The 26,603-nt window shown below is 45.2% G+C and overlaps 1 protein-coding gene across 2 annotated transcripts in view; it reads left to right on the forward strand.

The window, feature by feature from the left end:
* Positions 1–26,603, forward strand: part of FAAH2 (fatty acid amide hydrolase 2) — a 121,343-nt gene that overhangs the window by 85,677 nt on the left and 9,063 nt on the right. For both annotated transcript variants that reach the window (XM_069986101.1, XM_069986100.1), the window contains exon 9: positions 12,594–12,788. In XM_069986101.1, coding sequence (XP_069842202.1) covers positions 12,594–12,788 — 195 coding nt within the window. The remainder of the gene's footprint in view (positions 1–12,593; positions 12,789–26,603) is intronic.

A 26,603-nucleotide genomic window follows, 5' to 3' on the forward strand; every position in this document is an offset into this window, starting at 1 on the left:
CACCGAAACAGCCAGTGAGGATGAATGAGGGGATGCTTCTTTCCTCCATTCATCCTCATCATCCAGTGATGTGTCTGGGGGTAGCGTAGCGTACGCTCCCCCCCAGACACGTCTTTTCCGCCAGTACCGTCCCAATAAGAGATCACGGTATGGCGTGAAATTCTCCAAAACTCTGGGAGAGTACCTCAGGGTACACTTACAGATCCAGGGTACGTGCACACTGCGGAATGGCGAAGGATAACCCTTTGTGCATTCCGCAGCTGGCACCCGCCGGCGGACTAATGGAGGCGCGCGTCTCCACCCGTGTCATAGACTCCATTCTATGCACGGGCGGATTCCGTTGTCTGTCCAAAAAATGAACACAAACCCAATGCACAAAGGGTTATCCTTCGCCATTCCGCAGTGTGCATGTACCCTTAGGCTGGGTTCACACTACGTATATTTGAGGCTGTATATTTGAGGCTGTATAGCAACCAAAACCAGGAGTGGATTGAAAACACAGAAAGGATCTGTTTACATAATGTTGAAATTGAGTGGATGGCTGTCATTTAATGGCAAATATTTGCTGTTATTTTAAAACAACGGCTGTTATATTGAAATAATGGCCGTTATTTACTGTTATATGACGGCCATCCACTCAATTTCACCATTGTGTGAACAGATCCTTTCTGTGTTTTCAATCCACTCCTGGTTTTGGTTGCTATTAAGACCACAATACTGACTGAAATATACGTAGTGTGAACCCAGCCTTCGAGTGTATGAAGGAAGGGACACCCAAATCCAGCCCCCAGATGCCTCCCCCCCAATCCTCCGAGTTAGTGGGGAGATCGTTCGGGAACTGATCTTCCCACTGCTGGATAAAGGTTACCACCTGGACGGGGATAACTTTTATACCAGCACCCTCCGGTCCCTCGCTGCCCGAGGTACTGTAGCTTGCGGCACGATCCGTAAATATCAGAAGTAGTAATAAAGCCCTAATATTTAGCAGCCATGGAGCTGACCCAGCGCTTCTGGATATGTGGGACCCCATATCGCACCAGAGCAACATTTTCCAGGTGACGTCCCCCACACTGGAGAAAGGGAGACCCCAGAAGAAGTGCAGACTGTGGCGTAACAGGGGGATCAGGAAGGACGCCAGTGTGACACCTGTCCTGATCACCCCGGCCTCTGCATACTGGATCGCTTCAAGGCGTACCACACGTCATTGGAGTTCTAAATTTTCTAAATTCTGTCCCTTATTCCTATTTCAGGGGTCACGTTGATCCAGGGATTATTCTGATCGCCATTATGGAGTCGGGAAGGAATTTTATCCCTGTGATGAGGCTACTGTTGTCTGCCTCACAAGGGTTTTTTGCCTTCCTCTGGATCAACACAGGTTGAATTTGATGGACACCTGTCATTTTCAACCTTATAAACTGGCCTAATACCCCCAAATAAATTAGAATGGTCCATTTCCCCAGCTAAGTAGGTATGGCCGCCGTTCCCATTAGAGGATGCCATGATGCAATTACAAAGCCTCTGTGCGGCCAGTACAGTAGAAACCCCCCACAAGTGACCCCATTCTGGAAACTACACCCCATAAGGAATCTAACGAGGGGGGCAGTAGGGATATGGCCCCCTGGTGACGGCCACATTTGGCCCGTGAAAATGAAAAAATTGTATTTTTTATTTTCATGGCACATGTTTCACTTATGTGCCCGTCACCAGTGGGGTCCATATGCTCACTGTACCCCTTTTTGGATTCCTTATGGGGTGTAGTTTCCAGAATGGGGTCACTTGTGGGGGGTTTCTACTGTCCTGGCAGCACATGAGCTTTTTAATTGCGACATGGCCTCCATCCTCCATTCAAGCCTCTAAATGGCGCTCTGTCCCTTTGGTGGCTTGCCCTCTGCCCATATGGCACATTATATCCACATGTGGGGTATTTTCGTACTCAGGGGAAATTACCCTGCACGTTTTGTGTTCACTTTCTTTTTTAACCCCTTGTGGAAAGGAAAAAAATCAAGGCTAGACCAACATTTAGTGTAAAAAATGTTTAATTTTTACACTATATCATTGATCTTGTCTTGATTTTTTCATTTTCACAAGGGGTTAAAAGATAAAAAAAAAAACACTAAGTGTGTTGAGCAATTTCCCCTAAGTACGGAAATACCCGACATGTGGACATAAAGCGCCATGCGGGTGCAGGGTAAGCCTCCAAAGGGAAGGAGCGCCATTTGGCTTTTTGAGGCTGGATTTGGCTGGAATGGATTTCGAGGGGCCATGTTGCATTTAAAAGGCTCCTGTGTTGCCAAGACAGTTGAACCCCCCCACAAGTGACCCCATTATGGAAACTACACCCCTCAGGGAATGTAACAAGGGGTGTAGTGAGCATATGGACCCCACTGGTGACGGGCACAAATGTGGAACAATATGGCGTGAAAATGAAATATTACATTTTTTACACTATAATGTTGGTTTAGCCTTAAATTTTTTATTTTCACAAGGGGTTAAAAGAGAAAAAAACCCACAAAATGTGTAGAGCAATTCCCAGAGTCCGTAAATACCCCACATGTGGACATAAAGCGCCATGTGGGCGCAGGGCAAGCCTCCGAAGGGAAAGAGCGCCATTTGGATTTTGCAGGCTGGATGTGGCCAGAATGGATGATGAACGCCATGTCGCATTTACAGAGCCCTTGTGCTGCCAAAACACTGGAAACCCCCCACAAGTGACCCCATTCTGGAAACTACACCCCTCAAGGAATCTAACAAGGGTGCAGTGAGGATATGGACCCCTTGATGACGGCCACATTTGTGCCGTGAAAGTGAAAAAATGAAATTTTTCCTTTTCACGTCTTATTGTTCCACATTTGTGCCCGTCACCAGTGGGGTCCATATGCTTACTGAACCCCTTGTTAGATTCCTTGAGGGGTGTAGTTTCCAGAATGGGGTCACTTGTGGGGGGTTTCCATTGTTTTGGCAGCACGAGGGCTCTGTAAATGCGACATGGCCCTTGAAATCCATTCTAGTAAAATCCAGCTTGCAAAGGCCAATTGGCGCTCCTTCCCTTTGGAGGCTCGTCTTGCGCCCGCTTGGCACTTTATGTCCACATGTGAGGTATTTCTGTACTCGGGAGAAACTGCGCTACATGTTTGGTGTTTTTTTTTTTCTTTTATCCCCCTGTAAAAATGAAAAATGAATGCTAGAACAACATTTTAGTGTAAAAAATAGAATTTTTCCTTTTTTACACCACATTGTTCTGAAAATCTGCGAAGCACCTGTGGGGTCCAAATGCTCACCGCACCCCTTGTTACATTCCTTGAGGGGTGCAGTTTTCTAAATGGTGTCCCTTTAGGGGTGTTTTTTAGGTTTTGGCACCCCAGAGCCTCTGCCAACCTGAAGTGGTACGGTCAAAAATGACCAAATATAACGGAGGTGTTGAAATTCACTAGGTGTTGAAATTCCAATATCTTTATAAGATATTGGATTACAATAAAATCTCTGCACAGAAATTAAAAATTTTCAAATTTCTTACACACTTCGCTTTTCTTACACACTCCCTTAAAGGGTTAAAAACCTTTCTGGATGTGCTTTTGCTGAGTTTGGGGGGTGCAGTTTCTGAAATGGGGTGCTTTGTGGGGCTTTCTAACATACAGGCCCCTCAAATACACTTTGAACCTAAACAGGTCCCTAAAAATATCTGATTTTGAAATTTTACAGAAAATTTGGAAAATTGCTGCTAATGTTTTAAGCTTCCTATTGTCTAAAAAAAAAATGAAATATAGTTTAATAAATGCCGCCAACATAAAGTAGACATGTTGCTAATGCTATTTAATATATAAATTATATGGCATAACCATTTTCTGTATAAGCAGAAAGGTTTCAAAGTTTGAAAAATGCATTTTTTCACAATTTTTCACGTTATTTTGGGTTTTTTCATAAAGATTCGTTATGAGTATCGACTCCAATTTACCAGAAATGTAAAGTACAATATGTCACGAGAAAACAATCTCAGAATCGTTTGGATAGGTAAAAGCATCCCGAAGTTATTAATGAATAAAGTGACACTGGTCATATTCATAAAATTTGTCTCTGTCATTAAGGCCATTTCAGGCTCTGTCCTTAAGGGGTTAAATTCGAACTTTATAACGATTTTTTCGCACAATAATTGTCCCGTGTAGTAGGGCCCTTAGACTCGTCAAGTATGCCCCCTGTCACCCTTAGCATTCAACCTATCTATTGACTCCTTATCTGCACACGAGCTCCCAATACACAGGCATTAACCTTAGAAACCTCTTCACTAAATCTATCCTTCATTACAGCTTGGCAGAAAATGCCCTACGGCGGGCATTCAGGAGCCTTTTCAGATGGACAGATGTAAGCATTAGTTGATTGTTAGATTATGCTAATTGTTGGACTTCTAATTTAATTTAGGTCGGTTAGTAGCTTGGGCATCTTAAAGGGGTAGTGCGGCGCTAAAAAATTATTCACAAAATAACAGACATTACAAAGTTTTACAACTTTGTAATGTATGTTATGTATGTGAATCGCCCCCTTCCCCGTTTCCCCCCACCCCCGCACGTGGACCTGGAAGTGTAGTGTACCATACATATCTGACGCGTGTTGTCCCCCGTCCCCGATCTTCTGTCAACAACGTAATCTTCGGGAGGCCGGTCAAATCGCTGCAGCCGTCCCTGATGCCGCCCCCCTCCCCCTCTGCCACGTCATCGGCTGCTCACCCGCGATTGGCTGAGCATAACTGTTGTATAACTTTGTAATGTGTGTTATTTTGTGAATAATTTCTTAGCGCCGCACTACCCCTTTAACTCTTAAGTATTTGACAGAGTGAAGGGTCCAGTTAAAGGTGGTTCTGCATTAATTATCTGATCTGGTCAGAGGGGAGAATTGTCAGATTCAGAATCTCTGACTTTGAAAAGTTTACCCTAAAGTTGGATACATTGTGAAAGGAAGTTCAGTGAGGACTGGCAGTTTAAGAGGAGAAACAAAAGGTCGTCTGCAAATGCTAACACTTTTAGTTCCCTATTACTTGTCTGAACATCTGTCACTTCAGGAATTAGTCTAATTTTCTGAAACAAAGTTTCTACTACTAAAATGAATAGTGTAGGGGACAGAGGGCATCCCTGTCTAGTGCCATTAGTAATATTAAAGAAGGGAGACATGGTGTAGTTGATTTAAGTCTAGCATGAGGTTGGTCATAAAGAGAAAAGGTGGCCCAGATATAAAGGTTCTTGGAAAACTTTAATTTACGAGATAATCTTTGACAATCAACCCTATCGAAGGCCTTTTTGGCATTAGTTACTAGAAGGACCGATGATGGCTTTCTGACTTAACCCCTTAAGGACCGGGCCTGAAATGGCCTTAAGGACCGGAGCAAATTTTATGAATATGACCTGTGTCACTTTATTCATTAATAACTTCGGAATGCTTTTACCTATCCGGCTGATTCTGAGATTGTTTTCTCGTAACATATTGTACTTCACATTTCTAGTAAATTGGAGTCGATACTTAAAACGAATCTTTATGAAAAAAACCAAAATAACGTGAAAAATTGTGAAAAAATGCATTTTTCCAACTTTAAAACTTTTCTGCTTATACAGAAAATGGTTATACCACATAAATTATATATTAAATAGCATTAGCAACATGTCTACTTTATGTTGGCGGCATTTTTTAAACGATCTTTCATTTTTTTAGACAATCGGAAGCTTAAAACATTAGCAGCAAATTTCCAAATTTTCAGTAAAATTTCAAAATCAGATATTTTTAGGCACCTGTTCAGGTTTAAAGTGTATTTGAGGGGACTGTGTGTTAGAAAGCCCCACAAAGCACCCCATTTCAGAAACTGCACCCCCCAAACTCTGCAAAAGCATATCCAGAAAGTGTTTTAACCCTTTAGGGGAGTCACAGAAATAAAAGCTAAGTGTGTAAGAAATTTGGAAATTTTAATTTTCTGTGCAGAGATTTTATTGTAATCCAATATTTTTCATAATTATAAACCTATTACCAGAGAAATGCACCCCAATATTGATTGCCCTGTTTCTGCAGTTTATAGAAATACCCCATATGTGACCCTATTGCATTGTTTGACGCAACCACAAGCCTCAGATATAAGGGAGCGCCTAGTGAATTTCAATGGCTCCGTTATATTAGGTAATTTCTGACTGTACCACTTCAGCTTGGCAGAGGCTCTGGGGTGCCAAAACATAAAAAACACCCCTAAAGGGACACCATTTAGAAAACTACACCCCTCAAGGAATGTAACAAGGGGTGCGGTGAGCATCTGGACCCCACAGGTGCTTCACAGATTTTCCCAACAATATGGCGTGAAAAAGGACAAAAGTATTTTTTACACTAAAACGTTGTTCTAGCCTTCAATTTTTCATTTTCACAAAGGGATAAAAGGAAAAAAAAAAACCACAAACCATGTAGCGCAGTTTCTGCCGAGTACGGAAATACCCCAGATGTGGCGATAAAGTGCCAAGGGGGCGCAGGACGAGCCTCCAAAGGGAAGGAGCGCCAATTGGCCTTTGGAAGCTGGATTTCACTAGAATGGATTTCAAGGGCCATGTCGCATTTACAGAGCCCTCGTGCTGCCAAGACACTGGAAACCCCCCACAAGTGACCCCATTCTGGAAACTACACCCCTCAAGGAATCTAACAAGGGGTGCAGTGAGCACATGGACCCCACTGGTGACGGGCACAAATGTGGAAAAATGTGACGAGAAAGTGAAAATTTTCATTTTTTTCACTTTCACGGCACAAATGTGCCCGTCATCAAGGGGTCCATATCCTCATTGCACCCCTTGTTAGGTTCCTTGAGGGGTGTAGTTTCCAGAATGGGGTCACTTGTGGGGGGTTTCCAGTGTCTTGGCAGCACAAGGGCTCTGTAAATGCGACATGGAGTTCATCATCCATTCTAGCCAAATCCAACCTCCAAAATCCAAATGGCGCTCCTTCCCTTCGGAGGCTTGCCCTGCACCCACATGGCGCTTTATGTCCAGATGTGGGGTATTTACAGACTCGGGGGAAATTGCTCTACACATTGTGTGTTTATTTTCTCTTTTAACCCCTTGTGAAAATGATAAATTCAAGGCTAGACCAACATTATAGTGTAAAAAAATGTAATATTTCATTTTCACGCCACATTGTTCCACATTTGTGCCCGTCACCAGTGGGGTCCATATGCTCACTACACCCCTTGTTACATTCCTTGAGGGGTGTAGTTTCCATAATGGGGTCACTTGTGGGGGGTTTCCAGTGTTTTGGCAGCACGAGGGCTCTGTAAATGCGACATGGCGTTCATCATCCATTCTAGCCAAATCCAACCTCCAAAATCCAAATGGCGCTCCTTCCCTTCGGAGGCTTGCCCTGCGCCCACATGGCGCTTTATGTCCACATGTGGGGTATTTACGGACTCGGGGGAAATTGCTCTACACATTGTGTGTTTATTTTCTCTTTTAACCCCTTGTGAAAATGATAAATTCAAGGCTAGACCAACATTATAGTGTAAAAAATGTAATATTTCATTTTCACGCCACATTGTTCCACATTTGTGCCCATCACCAGTGGGGTCCATATGCTCACTACACCCCTTGTTACATTCCTTGAGGGGTGTAGTTTCCATAATGGGGTCACTTGTGGGGGGTTTCAACTGTCTTGGCAACACAGGGGCCTTTTAAATGCAACATGGCCCCTTAAAATCTAATCCAGCCTAAAAAAACCAAATGGCGCACCTTCCCTTTGGAGGCTTACCCTGCACCCGCATGGCGCTTTATGTCCACATGTGGGGTATTTCCGTACTCAGGGGAAATTGCTCTACACATTTTGTGTTTTTTTTTATCTTTTAGCCCCTTGTGAAAATGAAAAAAAAAAAGACAAGATCAATGATTTAGAGTAAAATTTTTTAAAAAATTACACTAAAAGTTGGTCTAGCCTTGATTTTTTTTCCATTTCCACAAGGGGTTAAAAAAGAAAATAAACGCAAAGCGTGTAGGGTAATTTCCCCTGACTACGAAAATACCCCACATGTGGACATAATGTGCCATATGGGCACAGGGCAAGCCACCAAAGGGACAGAGCGCCATTTAGAGGCTGGAATGGAGGATGGAGGCCATGTCGCAATTACAAAGCTCCTGTGCTGCCAGAACAGTAGAAACCCCCGACAAGTGACCCCATTATGGAAACTACACCCCACAAGGAATCTAACAAGGGGTATAGTGAGCATATGGACCCCACTGGTGACGGGCAGAATTGTGGAACAATGTGACGTCAAAATGAAAAATTTAATTTTTTACACTAAAACATTGATGTAACTTTGAATTTTTCATGTTCACAAGGGGTTAAAAGAAAAATAAACCACTAAAAATGTAGAGCAATTTCCCCCGATTACAGGAGTACCCCATATGTGGAAACAAAGTGCAAAGTCTGTGCACGGAAAGCCTTCAAAGGCAAGGAGCGCAATTTGGATTTTGGAAGCTGGATTTGGCCAGAATGGAGGTCGAAGGGTTCGCAGAGCCCCCGTGCTGCCAAAACATTGTAAACCCCCCACAAGTGACCCCAACAAACTCAGGAATCTGTGGTTCGTTGGGGTTGGGCTTGACATCCCGCTGCGTGTAAGTAAGTTAACCCCCCCGCTGGCCGGAGTATACATCACCTCCTCCCTGCTACGTCTTGCTTCAGGGCTCACGGTGTCTGCTCATTCCGCGCAGCCAATCAGTGTGCTGCCTCGCCGCAACCACAGATTGGCTGAGCAGGACATCCTGCCGAGAACCTCCTAAGCAAGCTGGAGCGGGGAACAGATGATGTATGCTCCAGGCAGCGGGGGGTGAACTTACATACACGCAGCAGGATGTCAAGCCCACTGCGTGTATGTATTCTCATAGGGATGAACTAACACTGGATCCGCTGCGGATCCGGAGTGTGTGAAGGCACCCTTAGAGGGGTGTGTAAGTGTTATGCTTCTACACGTGAAAGTGTGTGTGTGTTTTATGTACTGTTTTTACATTTTTATTTTATTTTATTTTTTACTTTACATTTTTTTTACTTGGCAGGCACACCGGGAGAAGGGGGGGGGGGGGGGGGGACGCAGAAAAAAGAAAGAAATTTACACTAAAGAAAAAAAAACAGCAAAGGGCAGAGGGTGGCAGAAGAGGAGAGAGGGTTGCAGGAGAGGGGCGGCAGGACGGAGGAGAAAGGGTAAGAGGAGAGGGTGGTAGCAGAGAAGGGGAGAGGGTGGCAGGAGAGGGGCGGCAGGACGGAGGGGAGAGGAAACGGTAGCGGCAGGACAGAGGGTGGCAGGGGCGGGGAGAAGGTGGCAGTGGAGGACAGAGTGTGGCAGTGAAGGGGAGAGGGTAAGAGGCGAGGGTAAGAGGAAAGGGTGGCAGGACAGAGGGGAGAGGTTGGCAGGACAGAGGGGAGAGGAAAGGGTAGCGGCAGGACAGAGGATGGCAGGGGAGGGGAGAGGGTAAGACGAGAGGGTGGCAGCAGAGAGGGGAGAGGGTGGCAGGAGGGTGGGTGGCAGCAGGGAGGGTGGGTTGGTAGGTGGGTGGGTGCCAGCAAGGAGGGAGGGATGGTGGGTGCCAGCAGGGAGGGATGGTGGGTGCCAGCAGTGAGGGAGGGTGGGATGGTGGGTGCCAGCAGGGAGGGAGGGTGGGAGCGTGGGTGCCAGCAGGGAGGGAGGGTGCGTGGGTGCCAGCAGGGAGGGAGGGTGCGTGGGTGCCTGCAGGGAGGGAGGGTGGGAGCGTGGGTGCCAGCAGGGAGGGAGGGTGGGATGGTGGGTGCCAGCAGGGATGGTGGGTGCCAGCAGGGAGGGTGGGATGGTGGGTGCCAGCAGGGAGGGAGGGTGGGATGGTGGGTGCCAGCAGGGCACAGGGAGAGAGGGAGGGAGGGTGGGATGGTGGATGCCAGCAGGGAGGGATGGTGGGTGCCAGCAGGGATGGTGGGTGCCAGCAGGGAGGGTAGGGTGGGATGGTGGGTACCAGCAGGGAGGGAGGGTGGGAGGGTGCCAGCAGGGAGGGTGGGAGGGTGGGAGGGTGCCAGCAGGGAGGGTGGGAGGGTGCCAGCAGGGAGGGTGGGAGAGTGCCAGCAGGGAGGGTGGGAGGGTGGGAGAGTGCCAGCAGGGAGGGTGGGAGGGTGGGAGAGTGCCAGCAGGGAGGGTGGGAGAGTGCCAGCAGGGAGGGTGGGAGGGTGGGAGAGTGCCAGCAGGGAGGGTGGGAGGGTGGGAGAGTGCCAGCAGGGAGGCTGGGAGGGTGGGAGAGTGCCAGCAGGGAGGCTGGGAGGGTGGGAGAGTGCCAGCAGGGAGGCTGGGAGGGTGGGAGAGTGCCAGCAGGGAGGGTGGGAGGGTGGGAGAGTGCCAGCAGGGCACAGGGAGAGAGGGATGGATCGGCGGCATGAGGGAGAAGGAGGAAGCATGGAGCGGCTAACGGGGAGGAGGAGGAAGCGGGGGCAGCATGGAGCGGCGGCGGGGAAGAGGAGGAGGTACCGGGGAGGAGCGGGAGAGAGCACAGGGAGATCAGAGGCTGCTGATCTCCCTGTTATTGGCGGCAGCACGAGGGGGCCAGAGGAGGAGGAGGCAGTACGGGGGAGGAGGCACCCGGTGCCCGGCACACACCAGGTATGCACCGGGCGCCGGGCTCACTGCACAGTACTCCCATCATCTCCTTCTCAGCTCGCCGATTCCGGCGAGCAGAGAAGGAGATGATGGGAGAAGTAGTAACGATCGCCCATGAATGGCCGGCCGGTGGTTACCGGCCAATCACGGGCGATCAGGGGGCCGGATCCACGGGCAGGTGACGCCCGGGCACAGCAGTGATTGGTGCTGTCTCGGACAGCACCAATCACCGCTGAATTCCGGGGTCCGGTCCCGGAAACAAAGTACATTGCTATGATTGGCCGATGAGAAGTCATCGGCCAATTACAGCTATCGGCGTCACGGGGGGGGCAGGGAAACTGCCCCCTACGTGACACAGGAAGATGGCTGCTGATAGAATCAGCAGCCATCTTCACCGGAGCGCCGCGCGATTTCGCGCGGCGCCCGTTTAAAGGGCCGACGTACCGGTACGTCATGGGTCCTTAAGTGACAGTGATCCATGACGTGCCGGTACGTCATGGGTCCTTAAGAGGTTAAAGTGTCACTGTCGTGAATTTTTTTTTTTGCAGAAATCAATAGTCCAGGCGATTTTAAGAAACTTTGTAATTGGGTTTATTATCCGAAAAATGCATTTTTATCATGAAAAAGCAGTTTGAAGCTCTCCCCCCTGTCTTCATTGTTCTCCTATGGAGAGAGCTAAAGAAAAGACCAAAACAGGACAACAAAGAGTTAATCTACAAATCCCTCACGGGAAATCTTCTGTGACAGTCACCAGTGACCTGTCTGAGCTCAGATTACAGCTGTCACCCAGCTCTGTGCCTGTAATCCTCTGTTATCTGCTTTCTGCTGCCGGCTAACTCCCTCCTTCCTCCTCCCCCCTCCCCTCTCCCTAGAGCAGACAGGGTACGTCTCCTGCAACAAGTCACAATTTTCAGATTTTTCAGAGTGGATGAAAAAGAGGAAGGAGGGGGGGACCTGGGAAAAGGCTTTTTACATGCAGATAATGGCAGATTTGGCTAATAAACCCAATTACAAAGTTTCTTAAAATCGCCTGGACTATTGATTTCTGCAAAAAAAAAAAATACGACAGTGACTCTTTAAGCGCTGTAGATGAAATGGAATAATTTGGCTGTGTTGTGTCTACCATCCCTGCCACACATTACTACGTCTTAGGTATGAAAGTTTTAAAATATTGATCCCTTTTTGAGATAATTTAAAAAAAAGTCTGAAATAATTATAATAATATAAAAAAAAGTTGTTTGGTAAAATAAATCACTTTATAGCACATAAATTACATTATAAACAAAACAAAAACTAGATTTTGGGTATCTACTCTTTGAAGTGACACTGCCACCCACTTTCTGTATGAGGACTCCTCTACACAGCTGTAAAGCCTAAATTCTGCAGTTTTCATACTTTATTATAGATTTTTTGGTGCTTGGTCCAGTAAAAAATGCTTTTTATCATTGGTAGATTGTGGCACCTGGGCAGGGCTTTTGTGGCACTTGGCCCTGCCCACAGTGCCACCTTAGGCCATGCCCCGCCACTTGTGTCTGGGCCCGCCCTCTCGATGGCCATTGGAATGGGCCGATCTAGAGGGGGGTGGGGCCTAGATGCCACAGTGGCGGGGTCTACAGTGGCGCTGTGGGCAGTGCCAAGTGGCGCTGAGGGCATAAGGCCCTGCCCAGGTGCCACAATCCACCAACAATAAAAAGCATTTTTCACTGGACCAAGCACCAAGAAATCTATAATAAAGTAAGGTATGAAAACTGCAGAATTTAGGCTGTACAGCTGTGTAGAGAAGTCCTTATACACAAAGCGAGTGACGGTATCTTTTTAAAAGAACACTCCAGTGACTTTGCTATTCTCCCCTCCCAGTACAATAGCTGCCCTGCTCCCCTTGCTTACCAGGTGCTCCATTTCTCTGATACAAAGACACTTCTGGTCTGCAGTCCAGTGTGACAATTTTCTTGTTGTTTGTCTAAATTTTTTTCTTTCGGTACAGGTCTTGCTATCGCTGAGAAATTTGCACACCTAAACCCTGAAGGCAATGCAAAAATGATCCAGAAAGCCAAAAATCTTAAAGAAGAAATAAATTCACTGCTGGGATTTAATGGAATTCTTCTTTATCCTTCACACTCCAAGATTGCCCCAAAGCACAATGAGCCTCTTGCTGTGCCTTTCAATTTTGCATATACTGGTCAGTTTTATTTATACAGTGATTGATAAAATTCTGAGTAGTAACTTCTACATTTTTACATTCTTATGCCATGTTCACACAACGTAAGTAAAGTATCAATCACGAGCGTTGTTGCCGATTTGCAACACAGCTGTGATTAATACTTTACTTACATTGTGCTGCAGCTGAGTGAATCCCGATCAGAGTGTATACTTATAGTATATACTCCAGCCGGGATCGCTAGCGGCACTGCAATAACCTGACATGACAGTTTTCTGCAGCCGCAGAGAAACTGTCAGTTCACAAAATGGAGCATGCGGCTCCGGCCGCATGCTTTATTGTGTGCAGCTGTGAATTGGGATGCGGGCGCACACGGATGCACCCGCATCCAAATTCATCAGAAATTAAGATCATCCGGCCCGTTCTACAGTTGCTTGCTCTATATCATAGGATGATATCTGCCTGATTTGAACAAGATACTGAAACCTTTTTTTTTTTTTTAATTCTGTTTTTAATTTACTTTAAAATTAGAGAGGGTCCCATAGTCTTTGAATATCTTAAGAATTGTGGGGAGGGATTGTTTGGGGTCAGTAACGAAAAGCAGTAAATCATCCGCAAAAGCAGCTGTGGTGTGAACAGTGGGGCCAACTCTAATTCCCTTAATGATAGGTGTTTGCTTAATTTTTTGCAACAAAATTTCCATAGTTAGGACGAATAAAGTGGAGTATAGGGGACAGCCCTGTCTTATTCCATTTCTAATTAGGAAAGGGTCCGATAGTGTGTCGTTTACTCTAATTCTGGCGGTGGGGACAGTATAGAGTGACATTACAGCAGGTATAAATTGTGAAGGAAACCCAAATAGTTTCAAGGTGTCCATTAGAAAGTCCCAAGCTACTCTATCAAAAGCCTTCTCTGCATCTGTGCCGAGAAGGATTAAGGGAATGTTAGATCTCTTAGCGTAATGGATTCCGGGGAGTACTCTAGATGTATTAAATTTGCCTTCCCTGCCCATAACAAATCCTGTTTGTTCTTCTGTAGTAAGGTAGGGTATAATTTTTCATCTTAAAGGCTAAAAGTTTGGCCCACCACTTTAAATCCGCGTTAAGTAATGAGATGGGTCTATAACTCCTGCATTGTGCGGGGTCTTTTCCTTCTTTAGGCAGTATTGCTATATAAGCCTCTAACATCTGTTTCGGGAATTTACCTCTAGCTAGCATATCATTGCAAAGATTTGTAAATTATGGGATAAGTATGTCTTTAAATTTTTTATAGTAAGGTTTAGATAGAGCGTCCGGCCCTGGGCTCTTACCCATAGGGATTGAGGTAAATACTTTATCTAACTCATTTGATGTGATTGAGTCTAGAAGTGAGAGTTTGTCATGTTCACATATACTAGGGAGTTTAATCTGTTGTAAGAAGTCTTTCAATAATTGTGATTTGTAGTTGGGGTTGACACTTTGTGTTTGGGGGATTGTGTTTGGGGGATATTGTATAGTTTCTCATAAAAGGAACAAAAGGTTTTTGCTATACTTGTGGTGTCTTTTACTATTTTATCGCTGTCATTAGTGATTTTATATATGAAGGATTTTTCTTTCCTTTGTTTAATTAAAGCGGTCATAATTTTTGAGCCCTTGTCTCCGTGTGCATAGATAAAATTTGTCTTACCTGTAATTTTCCTTTCCTCGAGTCTGAAGGCGGCACAGATGGGATATTCTATCCCCCAGACTTCACCCCAGGACCGTCCACCTAGCAAAGCAATCAATAAATTAGCATGCAAAAGCAAACTAGCAAAGCAATCAATAAATTAGCATGCTTAATTGATGGCCTATAAGAACCCACTCTCACAGCTCTCACATGTTTTACATATAGACGAATCACCAAAAATAGATCATTGGGTGGGTATATGTGTGCTGCCTTCAGACTCGAGTAAAGGAAAATTACAGGTAAGACAAATTTTATCTTTCCTCTTCGTCCTCAGGCAGCACAGATGGGATTTTTATAGCTAAAACCCAGGGGAGGGTAAATATTGAAGGACATTAGCAAATAAGCTGAATACCTAAAAACTACAATTGAGTACCAAGCCCTTCACCGCCTGGAGCAGAATGTTATAGTACAGGCATCTTGGAAGAATTACACCCTCTCTGCGAGGTGGAATAGAGGTTCTGCTGCATTAGTTGAGATGGTAGAATCGCTCATCCTCCAGTAATCACTGAAAATTCAATGGCTCCTCTGGGCAAGAGAAGGAGCCTGTCTAGTAGTAACATAGTTCTGGACACAATTAGAGCATCCTTTTGACTTCATTGGATTGAAGTTTATATTTAATCTGCCAGGAATAGGAGAAAAAGAATATTCTTCTCTTCTGCACTGAATACAATGAAGGACAGACTATTAGGTCATCACCATCTGGCAACTGGTGTCCATTGTTTGAAGAAAGTCTACACCTTCTTCCAGATCTAAATAAACTTCAGTGAAGCCTCAGGGAACCTTCTTACAAGAGGAAGATGCAAAGAGAAGGTCTTGTTTCATATTTCTGATCACTATAATGGATCTGTTAGTAAGTGGCAGAATAGTGAACATCATCCATCGTACAGTGACGAAAACTTGTACATGAGATGTACTGTAATCCTAATGGAAGCCTTTGTGCAGAAATGGAGTGACTATGATGTTTACATTTTCCCGAGACTCCCACCGGCACCATCTGTAACCGTAGCTGGTATTCACTCTAAACACTGAAGGACCTTCTTAAGTCATTTATCTACTAGCTTTCAAGCTGGCAACAGCTTGAAATCCTAGGTAACACCATAACCAGCCTCATTGGTAGGTTAGCATCCTGCAGCTTCTGCAATTTCCTGTTGAACCCACTCTGATGGTCTTAGTCTCTGCTGTTACAGAAGATCTCCTTCCATAGTTCTAATGTATTGCCTTGATACTGTAGAATGCATTTCATTGGACCATAACCCCCTTATGGTAAGGGCTGATGTCAGGTTGTCTGTGTAGATCAGGAACAAATTTCCTATGATAATCTGAATTGTCCAGATGCCTCACAGCTCCCAGAGGTTGGATCACCAGTTCCTCCCACAGCTCCCATAGGTTAAATCACTGGCTCCTGTCACAGCTCACAGAGGTTGGATCACTGGCTCCTGTCACAGCTCACAGAGGTTGGATCACTGGCTCCTGTCACATCTGTTTCCCAGGTACAGATGTTTCAACCTAACATGACATAGCAAAAAGCAACCAACATCTCAGATCACATGGACAATCCACTGCATTATAGGCAGAGTCCATGCATCTGCCAGTTCCCCCATCTTGAGCACAGACATCAGGGTACAGTAATAGAGGTCTTTGTGGAGATCTTCTCATTCAGTCGTAGGGAAGGCCTGCTCCACTATTAGCGTTCAGCCTCTCTATAACCAGAAGGAATCTGATACCAGTATGGGAGGATTTCCTGTTGGAGATTTCTGAGGTACCTGTATCTGTGGCAGAAGAATTGAGATGATGAAGGTCGTTATGGTAGAGAGGATAGATTCTCATTTCCAATTCTCGAAGAGTGGCCTGCCATCTGATGGTAGAGGCTTTCTTGTAGTAAAATTAGAATGTTTGAGGCCAAATCCATGAAGCTTCCCTGTTGAATCTGCCTGAAAATGGCCGATCATCAATACAGGATCACTCCAAGGACCTGGAGAGCAGCCATCACCATAATGGCGACTTCATAAGGGTATACATCACCACACCAAGGACCTGGAGGACTACCATCATAACAGCCAATTGATGAGAGTATACATCACCACACCAAGGACCTGGAGGACTACCATCATAACAGCCAATTGATAAGGGTATACATCACCACACCAAGGACCTGGAGGACTGCCGTCACAGCTTCATAATGGTATACAGGATCGGAGACCAAGCAAGGACGAGATCAGACCTGCAGATGACAAACACTGCTTAGACAGTGAAGAATAAGCCATGTGTGCTCCCTGAGGTGTGGATGTAAGGAGTGTACAGCAATGTATGAATGTCATCATAAAAGCATAGAGACTTCTACAGAAGAACAGAGGAGACATATTATGGAACCCATCTAGAATTTTCTCCCTATGTTTAGGCTGAGACACACAGGAGAAGGCTCCCCGACCTCCCAACACAGGGAATAGTGGATGAAACTAGTAGCAGATCAGCAGCAATGAGATAAATCATGAATACATCACCGTTTTGACCGGAGACCCCTTGCAGCAAAAGTTTCATGAAACAATTCTGACATTTGATGAGGATGAAGACTTTGTACATCTTGTGCTCCTGTGAGACGACCAGCACTGCTCAGAGACCGGATCTGCAAGGGACAAAGGAAACATTCCCAATAAACAGATATTATTCTGGACTATAGAAGAGATCAGCAGATAATAGTGAATGTAGGAGCCAGCTGTAGACACATATCACATAGTAACATAGTAAATAAGGTTGAAAGAAGACTAGAGTCCATCGGGTTCAACCTAGGGAAACCAGAATAATCCCTGGATCAATGTATCACCGGAAATCTAATGCCCATAACTTGTAATATTATATTGTTCAAGAAACGCATCAAGGCCTCCCTTAAACTTATTTAATGAATCGGCCATTACCACATCATGTGGCAGAGAGTTCCACAGTCTTACCACTCGTACAGTAAAGAACCCGCGTCGATGCTGATGATGAAATCTTCTTTCCTCTAGACATAGAGGATGCCCCCTTGTCATGGTTACAGATCTAGGAGTAAAAAGACCACTACAAAGATCTCTGTACTGTCCTTTCATATATTTGTACATTGTGATCAGATCGCCCCTAAGACGTCTTTTTTCTACCATAAATAACCCCAAGCTTGATAACCTGTCTTGGTACTGTAACCCACCCATTCCCTTAATGACCTTTGTGGCCCTCCTCTGCACCCGCTCCAGTTCAGCTGTGTCCTTCTTATATACTGGTGCCCAAAACTGTACACAATATCCCATGTGTGGTCTAACCAGGGATTTATAAAGAGGCAAAACTAGGTTCTTATCTTTAGCATCTATACCTCTTTTGATGCATCCCATTATTTTATTAGCCTTGGCAGCTGCTGCCTGGCATTGATCACTAAAGTTGAGTTTACTGTCCACCAATACCCCCAGGTCCTTTTCGGAAGTAGTTTTACCCAGTGTTTTATTATTAAGCACATAACTGTACTTATTATTTCTACGGCCCAAGTGCATAACCTTACATTTATCCACATTAAACTTCATTTGCCGTTTTACTGCCCAAGCCTCTAGCTTCTCCAAATCCCTCTGTAATATGATATTATCCTCCTCTGTGCTGATTACTCTACCCAGTTTAGTATCATCTGCAAAAATGGAGATTCTACTCTGTAGCCCCTCTACAAGATCATTAATAAAAATATTAAAAAGTGGACCCAAAACTGACCCCTGTGGTACCCCACTAGTAACTAAAACCCAATCTGAATATGTTCCATCAATGGCCACCCTCTGTTTTCTATCACACAACCAGTTACTTACCCATTTGCATACGTTTTCCCGAAGTCCCAGCATCTTCATTTTGTAGACCAACCTTTCATGCGGCACAGTATCAAATGCCTTTGAAAAGTCCAGATACACAACATCCACAGCCTCCCCCATGTCCAGTCTATAACTCACCTCTTCATAGAAGCCGATCAGATTAGTCTGACAGGACCGATTCCTCATAAATCCATGCTGGTGCTGCGTCATAAGATTATTTTCATTAAGGTACTCCAGTATAGCATCTCTTACAAACCCTTCAAATACTTTACCTACTATAGATGTTAGACTTACGGGCCTGTAGTTTCCATGATCACTCTTTGACCCCTTTTTGAATATTGGTACCACATTAGCTATGCGCCAGTCCTGTGGAACAATACTTGTCGTAATAGAATCTTGAGGCTATGTTCACACTACGTATATGTCCGGCCGCATATTTTCGCGGCCTGACATATACGTGTTAAACTCCGGCCGGGGATTTATGCAAGTTGCGGCCGGCTACGTACGGACCGCGAACTTACGCCTGTAGTCTACTTACGCTTCCCGAGCGCCCTACGTCTACGTCTTTTACTTGGAAATCTTCGCCTAGCCCCGGACACCCCACAGAACCTTTTGGATCGGCAAAGAAAAGTGGAAAAATGAAGAAATCACCACTACGTACGGGACCGCATGTTACGCTACGGGCGTAAGTTACGGCATTTTCGTCCTCAAACAATGGTCTGGTTAATTTTTTACGGCGCCGCGTACGATCCTGGCGTAAGTTCGTACGTAGTGTGAACTGTGCAGCCGTACATCGTATAATTTCCATTGTACGCAAACTACGTAAATCTCCGGCCGCTTATTCACAGAACGCGCTACGGCCGTAAACTTATGTAGTGTGAACATAGCCTTAAATATTAGGAATAACAGTCTGTCTAACACAGTATTTAATTCTTGCAAAACTCTAGGATGGATACCTTCTTTGCCCGGTGACTTATGGATTTTAATGTTTTTAAGGCGTCTCCCCACTTCTTCTTGTGTTAGGCAGGTGAGATTTATAGGAGGATTTACATTATTAAGAATGTATTGAATAGATTGGCCTTTTCCTCTTCCCCCTCCACCATTACACATAGTCTATAGGTCCATAGTACACAGCAGGGCTTAGACCTATCGATCCTTTACCAGGAGGCTTCACTGGAAAGGCCTGATATCTGTAAAAGAAACATATGTCAGTACATCATAGTGATAATACACAACCAGAGAACTACCAGGAGAAGGTGGTATATATGTAACTTCACAGAAGCAGAAGAGAAACAGCTATGATATACAAGAAATAGCAGATCTCATACACAGAGATATACGAGGAGAGATCTCATACACAGAGAACACTGATGTAAGCAGGGATATCATACATACATATACACTTATATAAGGAGAGATCTCATACATATATATACACTGATATAACGAAAGATCTCATACATATACACTGATATGAGGAGAGATCTCATACATAGATATACACTGATGTAAGTAAGGATATCATACATACATATACACTGATGTGAGGAGGGATCTCATACATACATATACACTGATATGAGGAGAGATCTCATACATAGATATACACTGATGTAAGTAAGGATATCAATGTCTCTACAGGGGACAGTCACTTGAGTAGTGTAAAGATTTGACTTCTCTTCTGTGGAGTATTAAGGGCCTCTAACATTCCATGAAGTTATGTTAAGTGTCGCCATAACATGTCGTACTAAGAGAATGTGGTGTTTGCATAGTGAGGGACTATGTCTGATTTGTGGTACACAGGGAAAACTAACTGGTAACAACGGCGTACATTAACATCCGTAACAACTATTTTGGAAGTAGAATCCCAAAAGTTAACATACATAATTTTCAGCAATAAACTACAATAAACAAGAAGGCTCATCATCTGTTTAGAGCTCACAGTATGAAAAGCATAATATAGAATGTAACATTAGCCCGAATTGTTAATACTTAGCATCTAATCATTGGCTATTGTTATGAACAATGTATACTAGAAAAACTTATTAGTGAAACATAGAACTCAGAGATATCAAGAAGACATTATGTTTTAGAATACTTGCGAAGTCCAGTTTTAAGTGATAGACGATTTCCTCGTCCTTGGAGATTTTGACTTCTTAGGGACGGACCAATCTTCATTAGCTGGCAGTTTTGGAATATCAAGTCTTTCCCAGATGTTATCAAGATCAGCGGGTCGTCGTACAACCAGTTGTCTCCCATTGGAGGACACTAGGATACCAAATGGGAAAAGCCAGCGAAAGGGTATTCTCTTTTCTCTTAGTTTATCCGTGAGGGGTTTAAGAATCTTTCTCTTTGCTAAGGTGCTTGCCGCTAGGTCTTGGAAGAATTGTATTGGACAATTTTCATGAATAATGTCGTCAGCTTCTCTCGCAGCTTTAAGGAGTGCAGCTGTGTCCACGTAGCTGAGGAGGCCACATATGACATCTCTAGGTGGGTCATCAATTCCCGGTTTGGGATGGAGGGCTATGTGTATTCTTTCTATAACAACAGATAAAGCTCTTTCCTCGCCTAAAAGGTTAGTGAATATACTTATAGCTGTAGAAGGAAGAGCTTCATGTGCGATAGATTCTGGGAGACCTCTGATGCGGATGTTTTTACGTTGGCTTCTATTTTCTTGATCTTCCAGCATTAGGAAAGCATCGTTTAGGTCAGTGCTTCCCAACCGTTTCCACCTTGGGGCACACCTTGGAAAAAAAAATTTCCTCGGGGCACCCCTACTAAATAATGTTCTACAAAATAAGAAAACCGTCATACAGTGACTCACAGGTGACGTCTTCTTTGATCTGAGGAGTCACTTTCCCTTTTCCTCTCCATCCGCCATGATGATTTCTTCCAGCTACTTTTCATCATCTGTTTAGAGCTCACAGTATGAAAAGCATAATATAGAATGTAACATTAGCCCAAATTGTTAATACTTAGCATCTAATCATTGGCTATTGTTATGAACAATGTATACTAGAAAAACTTATTAGTGAAACATAGAACTCAGAGATATCAAGAAGACATTATGTTTTAGAATACTTGCGAAGTCCAGTTTTAAGTGATAGACGATTTCCTCGTCCTTGGAGATTTTGACTTCTTAGGGACGGACCAATCTTCATTAGCTGGCAGTTTTGGAATATCAAGTCTTTCCCAGATGTTATCAAGATCAGCGGGTCGTCGTACAACCAGTTGTCTCCCATTGGAGGACACTAGGATACCAAATGGGAAAAGCCAGCGAAAGGGTATTCTCTTTTCTCTTAGTTTATCCGTGAGGGGTTTAAGAATCTTTCTCTTTGCTAAGGTGCTTGCCGCTAGGTCTTGGAAGAATTGTATTGGACAATTTTCATGAATAATGTCGTCAGCTTCTCTCGCAGCTTTAAGGAGTGCAGCTGTGTCCACGTAGCTGAGGAGGCCACATATGACATCTCTAGGTGGGTCATCAATTCCCGGTTTGGGATGGAGGGCTATGTGTATTCTTTCTATAACAACAGATAAAGCTCTTTCCTCGCCTAAAAGGTTAGTGAATATACTTATAGCTGTAGAAGGAAGAGCTTCATGTGCGATAGATTCTGGGAGACCTCTGATGCGGATGTTTTTACGTTGGCTTCTATTTTCTTGATCTTCCAGCATTAGGAAAGCATCGTTTAGGTCAGTGCTTCCCAACCGTTTCCACCTTGGGGCACACCTTGGAAAAAAAAATTTCCTCGGGGCACCCCTACTAAATAATGTTCTACAAAATAAGAAAACCGTCATACAGTGACTCACAGGTGACGTCTTCTTTGATCTGAGGAGTCACTTTCCCTTTTCCTCTCCATCCGCCATGATGATTTCTTCCAGCTACTTTTCATCTCTTCAGAACCTGCGAGACAAACAATTTAGGCTCCGCACATTTATAGCAACTTCCTTTCCTTTGTCCCTCCTGTCAGCTCCCAAAGTAACTGCGCTGTTTGGTGTTATGTGCAGTAAAGCGAGTAGGAATGTGGGATGCCCCCTGTATGTAGGATCCCCCACTGTGCCCCCATGAACTAATAATGTCCCCAGAGGTGCCCCCATGAACTAATAATGCCCCCAGAGGTGGCCCCCATGAACTAATAATGCCCCCATGATCTAATAATGCCCCCATAAACTAATAATGCCCCCAGAGGTGCCCCCATGAACTAATAATGTCCCCAGAGGTGCTCCCATGAGTAATAATGTCACCAGAGGAGCATCCATGAACTAATAATGCCCCCAGAGGTGCCCCCTCTGAACTAATAATGCCCCCAGAGGTGCCCCCATAAACTAATAATGCCCCCAGAGGTGCCCTTATGAACTAATTATGCCTCCAGAGGTGCCCCCATGAACTAATAATGCCACTAGAGGTGCCCCCATATACTAATAATGCCCCAGGGGTGGCCTCTATGTACTAATAATGCCCCCAGAGGTGCCCCCATGAGCTAATAATGCCCCCAGAGGTGCCCCCATATACTAATAATGCCCCAAAGGTGCCCCCATGAACTAATAATGCCCCAGGGGTGGCCTCCATATACCAATAATGCCCCCAGAGGTGCCCCCATGAACTAATAATGCCCCAGGGGGGGGCCTCCATATACTAATAATGCCCCCAGAGGTGCCCCCATATACTAATAATGCCCCCAGAGGTGCCCCCATATACTAATAATGCCCCCAGAGGTGCCCCCATATACTAATAATGCCCCCAGAGGTGCCCCCATGAACTAATGCCCCAGGGGTGGCCTCCATATACTAATAATGCCCCCAGAGGTGCCCCCATGAGCTAATAATGCCCCCAGAGGTGCCCCCATGAACTAATAATTCCCCCAGAGGTGCCCCCATGAGCTAATAATTCCCCCAGAGGTGCCCCCATGAACTAATAATGCCCCCATAGTTGCCCCCATATACTAATAATGCCCCCAGAGGTGCCCCCATGAACTAATAATGCCCCCAGAGGTGCCCCCATATACTAATAATGCCCCCAGAGGTACCCCCATATACTAAAAATGCCCCTAGAGGTGCCCCATATACTAATAATGCCCCCAGAGGTGCTGCCATGAGATAATAATGCCCCCAGAGGTGCCCCCATATACTAATAATGCCCCCAGAGGTGCAACATATACTAATAATGCCCCCAGAGGTACCCCCATATACTAATAATGCCCCCAGAGGTGCCCCCATGAGATAATAATGCCCCCAGAGGTGCCCCCATATACTAATATTGCCCCCTGCTCTGCCCCTTTAAAAAAAAAAACATCCTACTCACCTAATCCGTGCTGTGGCTGCAGGAAGCAGCTCTCCTCCTCTTCGGGCTCCATCTTGTGAGCCGCGGGGACGGGACTTCCGGCAGGCGTGATGACGTCACATCATCACACCTGCCGGAGAGGTCACGTCCCGGCCTCCCATAGGCTGCTGGTATGAAGTGCTGGCGGCCTATGGGAGTGAATATAGGAGCAGGACGCTGACACTTCCTGCTCCTATATTCTGCTTACTTTGATGTTCCGCCAGCTCATAGTGCGGGCGGAACATGAAAGTGATCCGTGCATCCCGAGAAGCTGCGCGGCCGCAGCTTCTCGGGATGCTTAAAGAGACAGCGCACATTTCCCACCGGGATCCCACGGCACCTCTGGCGGGTTCTCCCGGCACACCAGTGTGCCGCGGCACCCCGGTTGGGAAACGCTGCACTAGATAACTGGGAGTAAATGCAACTTTCAGATTGTATATATTTCTCCCTCTTCTGTGTGAGATCTCTGATTCAAGCGAGGGGATAAGCAATGAATATGGCTTCTCTTTCAGTGTGGTTTCTTTAGCAGCCAAGTATGTGGTATGTCCTCCAAGTAACTGAGAATAGTTGCAATTTCCAGACTTTTTATACTTCCTCTGCTGTGTGAGTTCTCTGATACAAGGAGGGATGATTTAGTTGATGTTTAGTCCTGGTTGTCGGCCACCAGCACGCCAGGGGTTAATAGTGGTGAAACAGGGTGGGTAGGGGCTTATTTAACCCAGTGTAGTTTTGGTCTCTGGGGGGGGGGAGAGTATGGAGACCTTCTTATTTAATCAAAGGCAGTGGACAAGCTATGATGTCCCCAATTCACAAGTGTGGAGTTCTTTTGCTATTAAGAGCTGGTGCTGTGTCTGTGACTGTACACCAATATGGCGCCTGTCAGTTATGCTGTGTCATACTGCTTCCCAGCTCCTACACAGTCTCCTTGCCGTTCAGTCTCCCAGCAGATCTTTCTTCATACCTAGTGTTCTGCTTAGATGAAAGGTGTTTAATGTGCTGCTGGCACTTACAGTTTGTTTGCGGCTTAGTCGATGAAGTGGATCACCGCTCTGGTGCGCTGGCCAGGAGCGCCGCCAAAATCGAGGTCCAGGTCTCAAGGTAGGAGTAGGATGCGTTCTTCTCCCGAGTTGCCTCAGTGCTTCTCCACAGCGCCGGTTTTCTTGTTACCCGGTCGGTATGTTGTGGTGGAGCTTGTGAATCGGGCTCACGGTGTTATTTTGAGCAGGAGCTCTCAAGCGTGCGTCCTGCTACGAGCACTGCTAGGCTCCGCCCCCATTGCATTTTTTGCCTTTTAATAAATTTCCCCCTTGGGTCCAGTGTGATGAAGCAAGCAGTGTCGGACTGGCCCACCAGAGGACCGGTGGATCCTGAGGTGGGCCCCCAGCTTTGGAACCTGCACTAACACTGACTGACATGTTTGCTTCTCACTGGTTCTTCATTGGTGGGCCCCAGATACCCCAATCTGACACTGAAGGCATGCATTTTTTTTAATTTTTCTGTTCCAGTGCTGCTGACCTTGTTTGACATTACTTTCTAGTGGTGTCCTCAACACAGACAGGAGTACAGTGAAAAGTGACAGCAGTGTCTATACACTGCTGTCACTTTCCACTGTACTCCTGTCTGTGTTGAGGACACCACGTGAAAGTAATGTCAAACAAGGTCAGCAGCATGGGAACAGAAAAATAAAAAAAATGCTTGCCTCCAGTGTCAGACTGAGGTATCTGGATAAAACAGCATTCGCAATAGCTATGGCCTAAAGTCTTCCCCTTCCTGTAGAAATACCTCTGCACGAGTATAAAAATTAGATGTTTAAATTATTTTAATAAATTATGTATAAAACCAGCGTCACTGAGCCTTGTGTGAAGCCAGCTCACCACTTCTGTGGCTCTGCTACGCATGATCCTCAACTCCAATCGCGTGTCTGTATGAACTTTCCCAAAGTAATTAGGATCACAGTTTATAGTAAACCCAAATCTTTTTGACCCAAAAAACCAGTGAGTATATCCCCACAATCACCTTGGGACTGGATGAACGCATTTCTAGTACTAATAGTACTCATGGCTCACAAACATAACCCAGGGTTTTATTTCCTAGTTATCCCCCCCTAAGAAACATCATGGTGTAATCCTGTGGTGTTACATCAAACATTTCATAAAATTAAAGTCAGGATATGTTAAAAACATTGCATTAACATCAAAGGCAATGTGCAATAATCATATATGAAATTGTAGAAGCAAAGCTGAGGGCACTCACCAATGCAAATTCTTTATTCCTGGTAAAAACTTTAAAAGTTGGCAGGACATCTCATCTCAGGTGGGGCCACTAGACACTCGTCAGTACAAACTGTTACAGCCGTTTGACGCGAATGCGCGCTTCATCGTGTGCGCTTGGTCTGATGAAGCACACATGCACATGAAACTGTTGTAACAGTTCATACTAACGAGCAGGGCCGTCTTAACAGCATTATGGGCCCCTGGGCAGAGGTGCGAATTGGGCCACACCCAATCTTTGCAACCCCGCCCCTGGCCAGTACAATTACGTACAATAAAAAATACAAATTATTGTTAACATAAACTTTAATTTATTGTTTTTAAAAAAAGACAACACAGTCTTTCAGCAGCACAAAAACAAAAAAATAACCGTGCGTGCATGCCTCACCAAACCAGACCAGGTTGGCTTCAAAGTATCCAAAAAACGCAATGGAGACAGCACTTCCAACAGCAATCTGCAGGGTTTATTGTCACACCAGTGCAACATGTCTCATATATACAGAGGGGCAACAACATGACTATTATATATGAGAACCATGTTGTCTGCCTTTATGTATACTGTATAATACAATATACAGGGAAACAACATGTCTCATATATACAGAGGGGCAGCAACATGACTATAATATATGAGAACCATGTTGTCTCCCTGTATGTATACTGTATAATACAATATACAGGGAAACAACATGGCTTATATATAGAGAAGGGCAAAACAACATGTCTCATA

The sequence above is a fragment of the Dendropsophus ebraccatus genome, chromosome 10 (genome assembly GCF_027789765.1).
Source record: "Dendropsophus ebraccatus isolate aDenEbr1 chromosome 10, aDenEbr1.pat, whole genome shotgun sequence".
Classification (NCBI taxonomy): domain Eukaryota; kingdom Metazoa; phylum Chordata; class Amphibia; order Anura; family Hylidae; genus Dendropsophus; species Dendropsophus ebraccatus.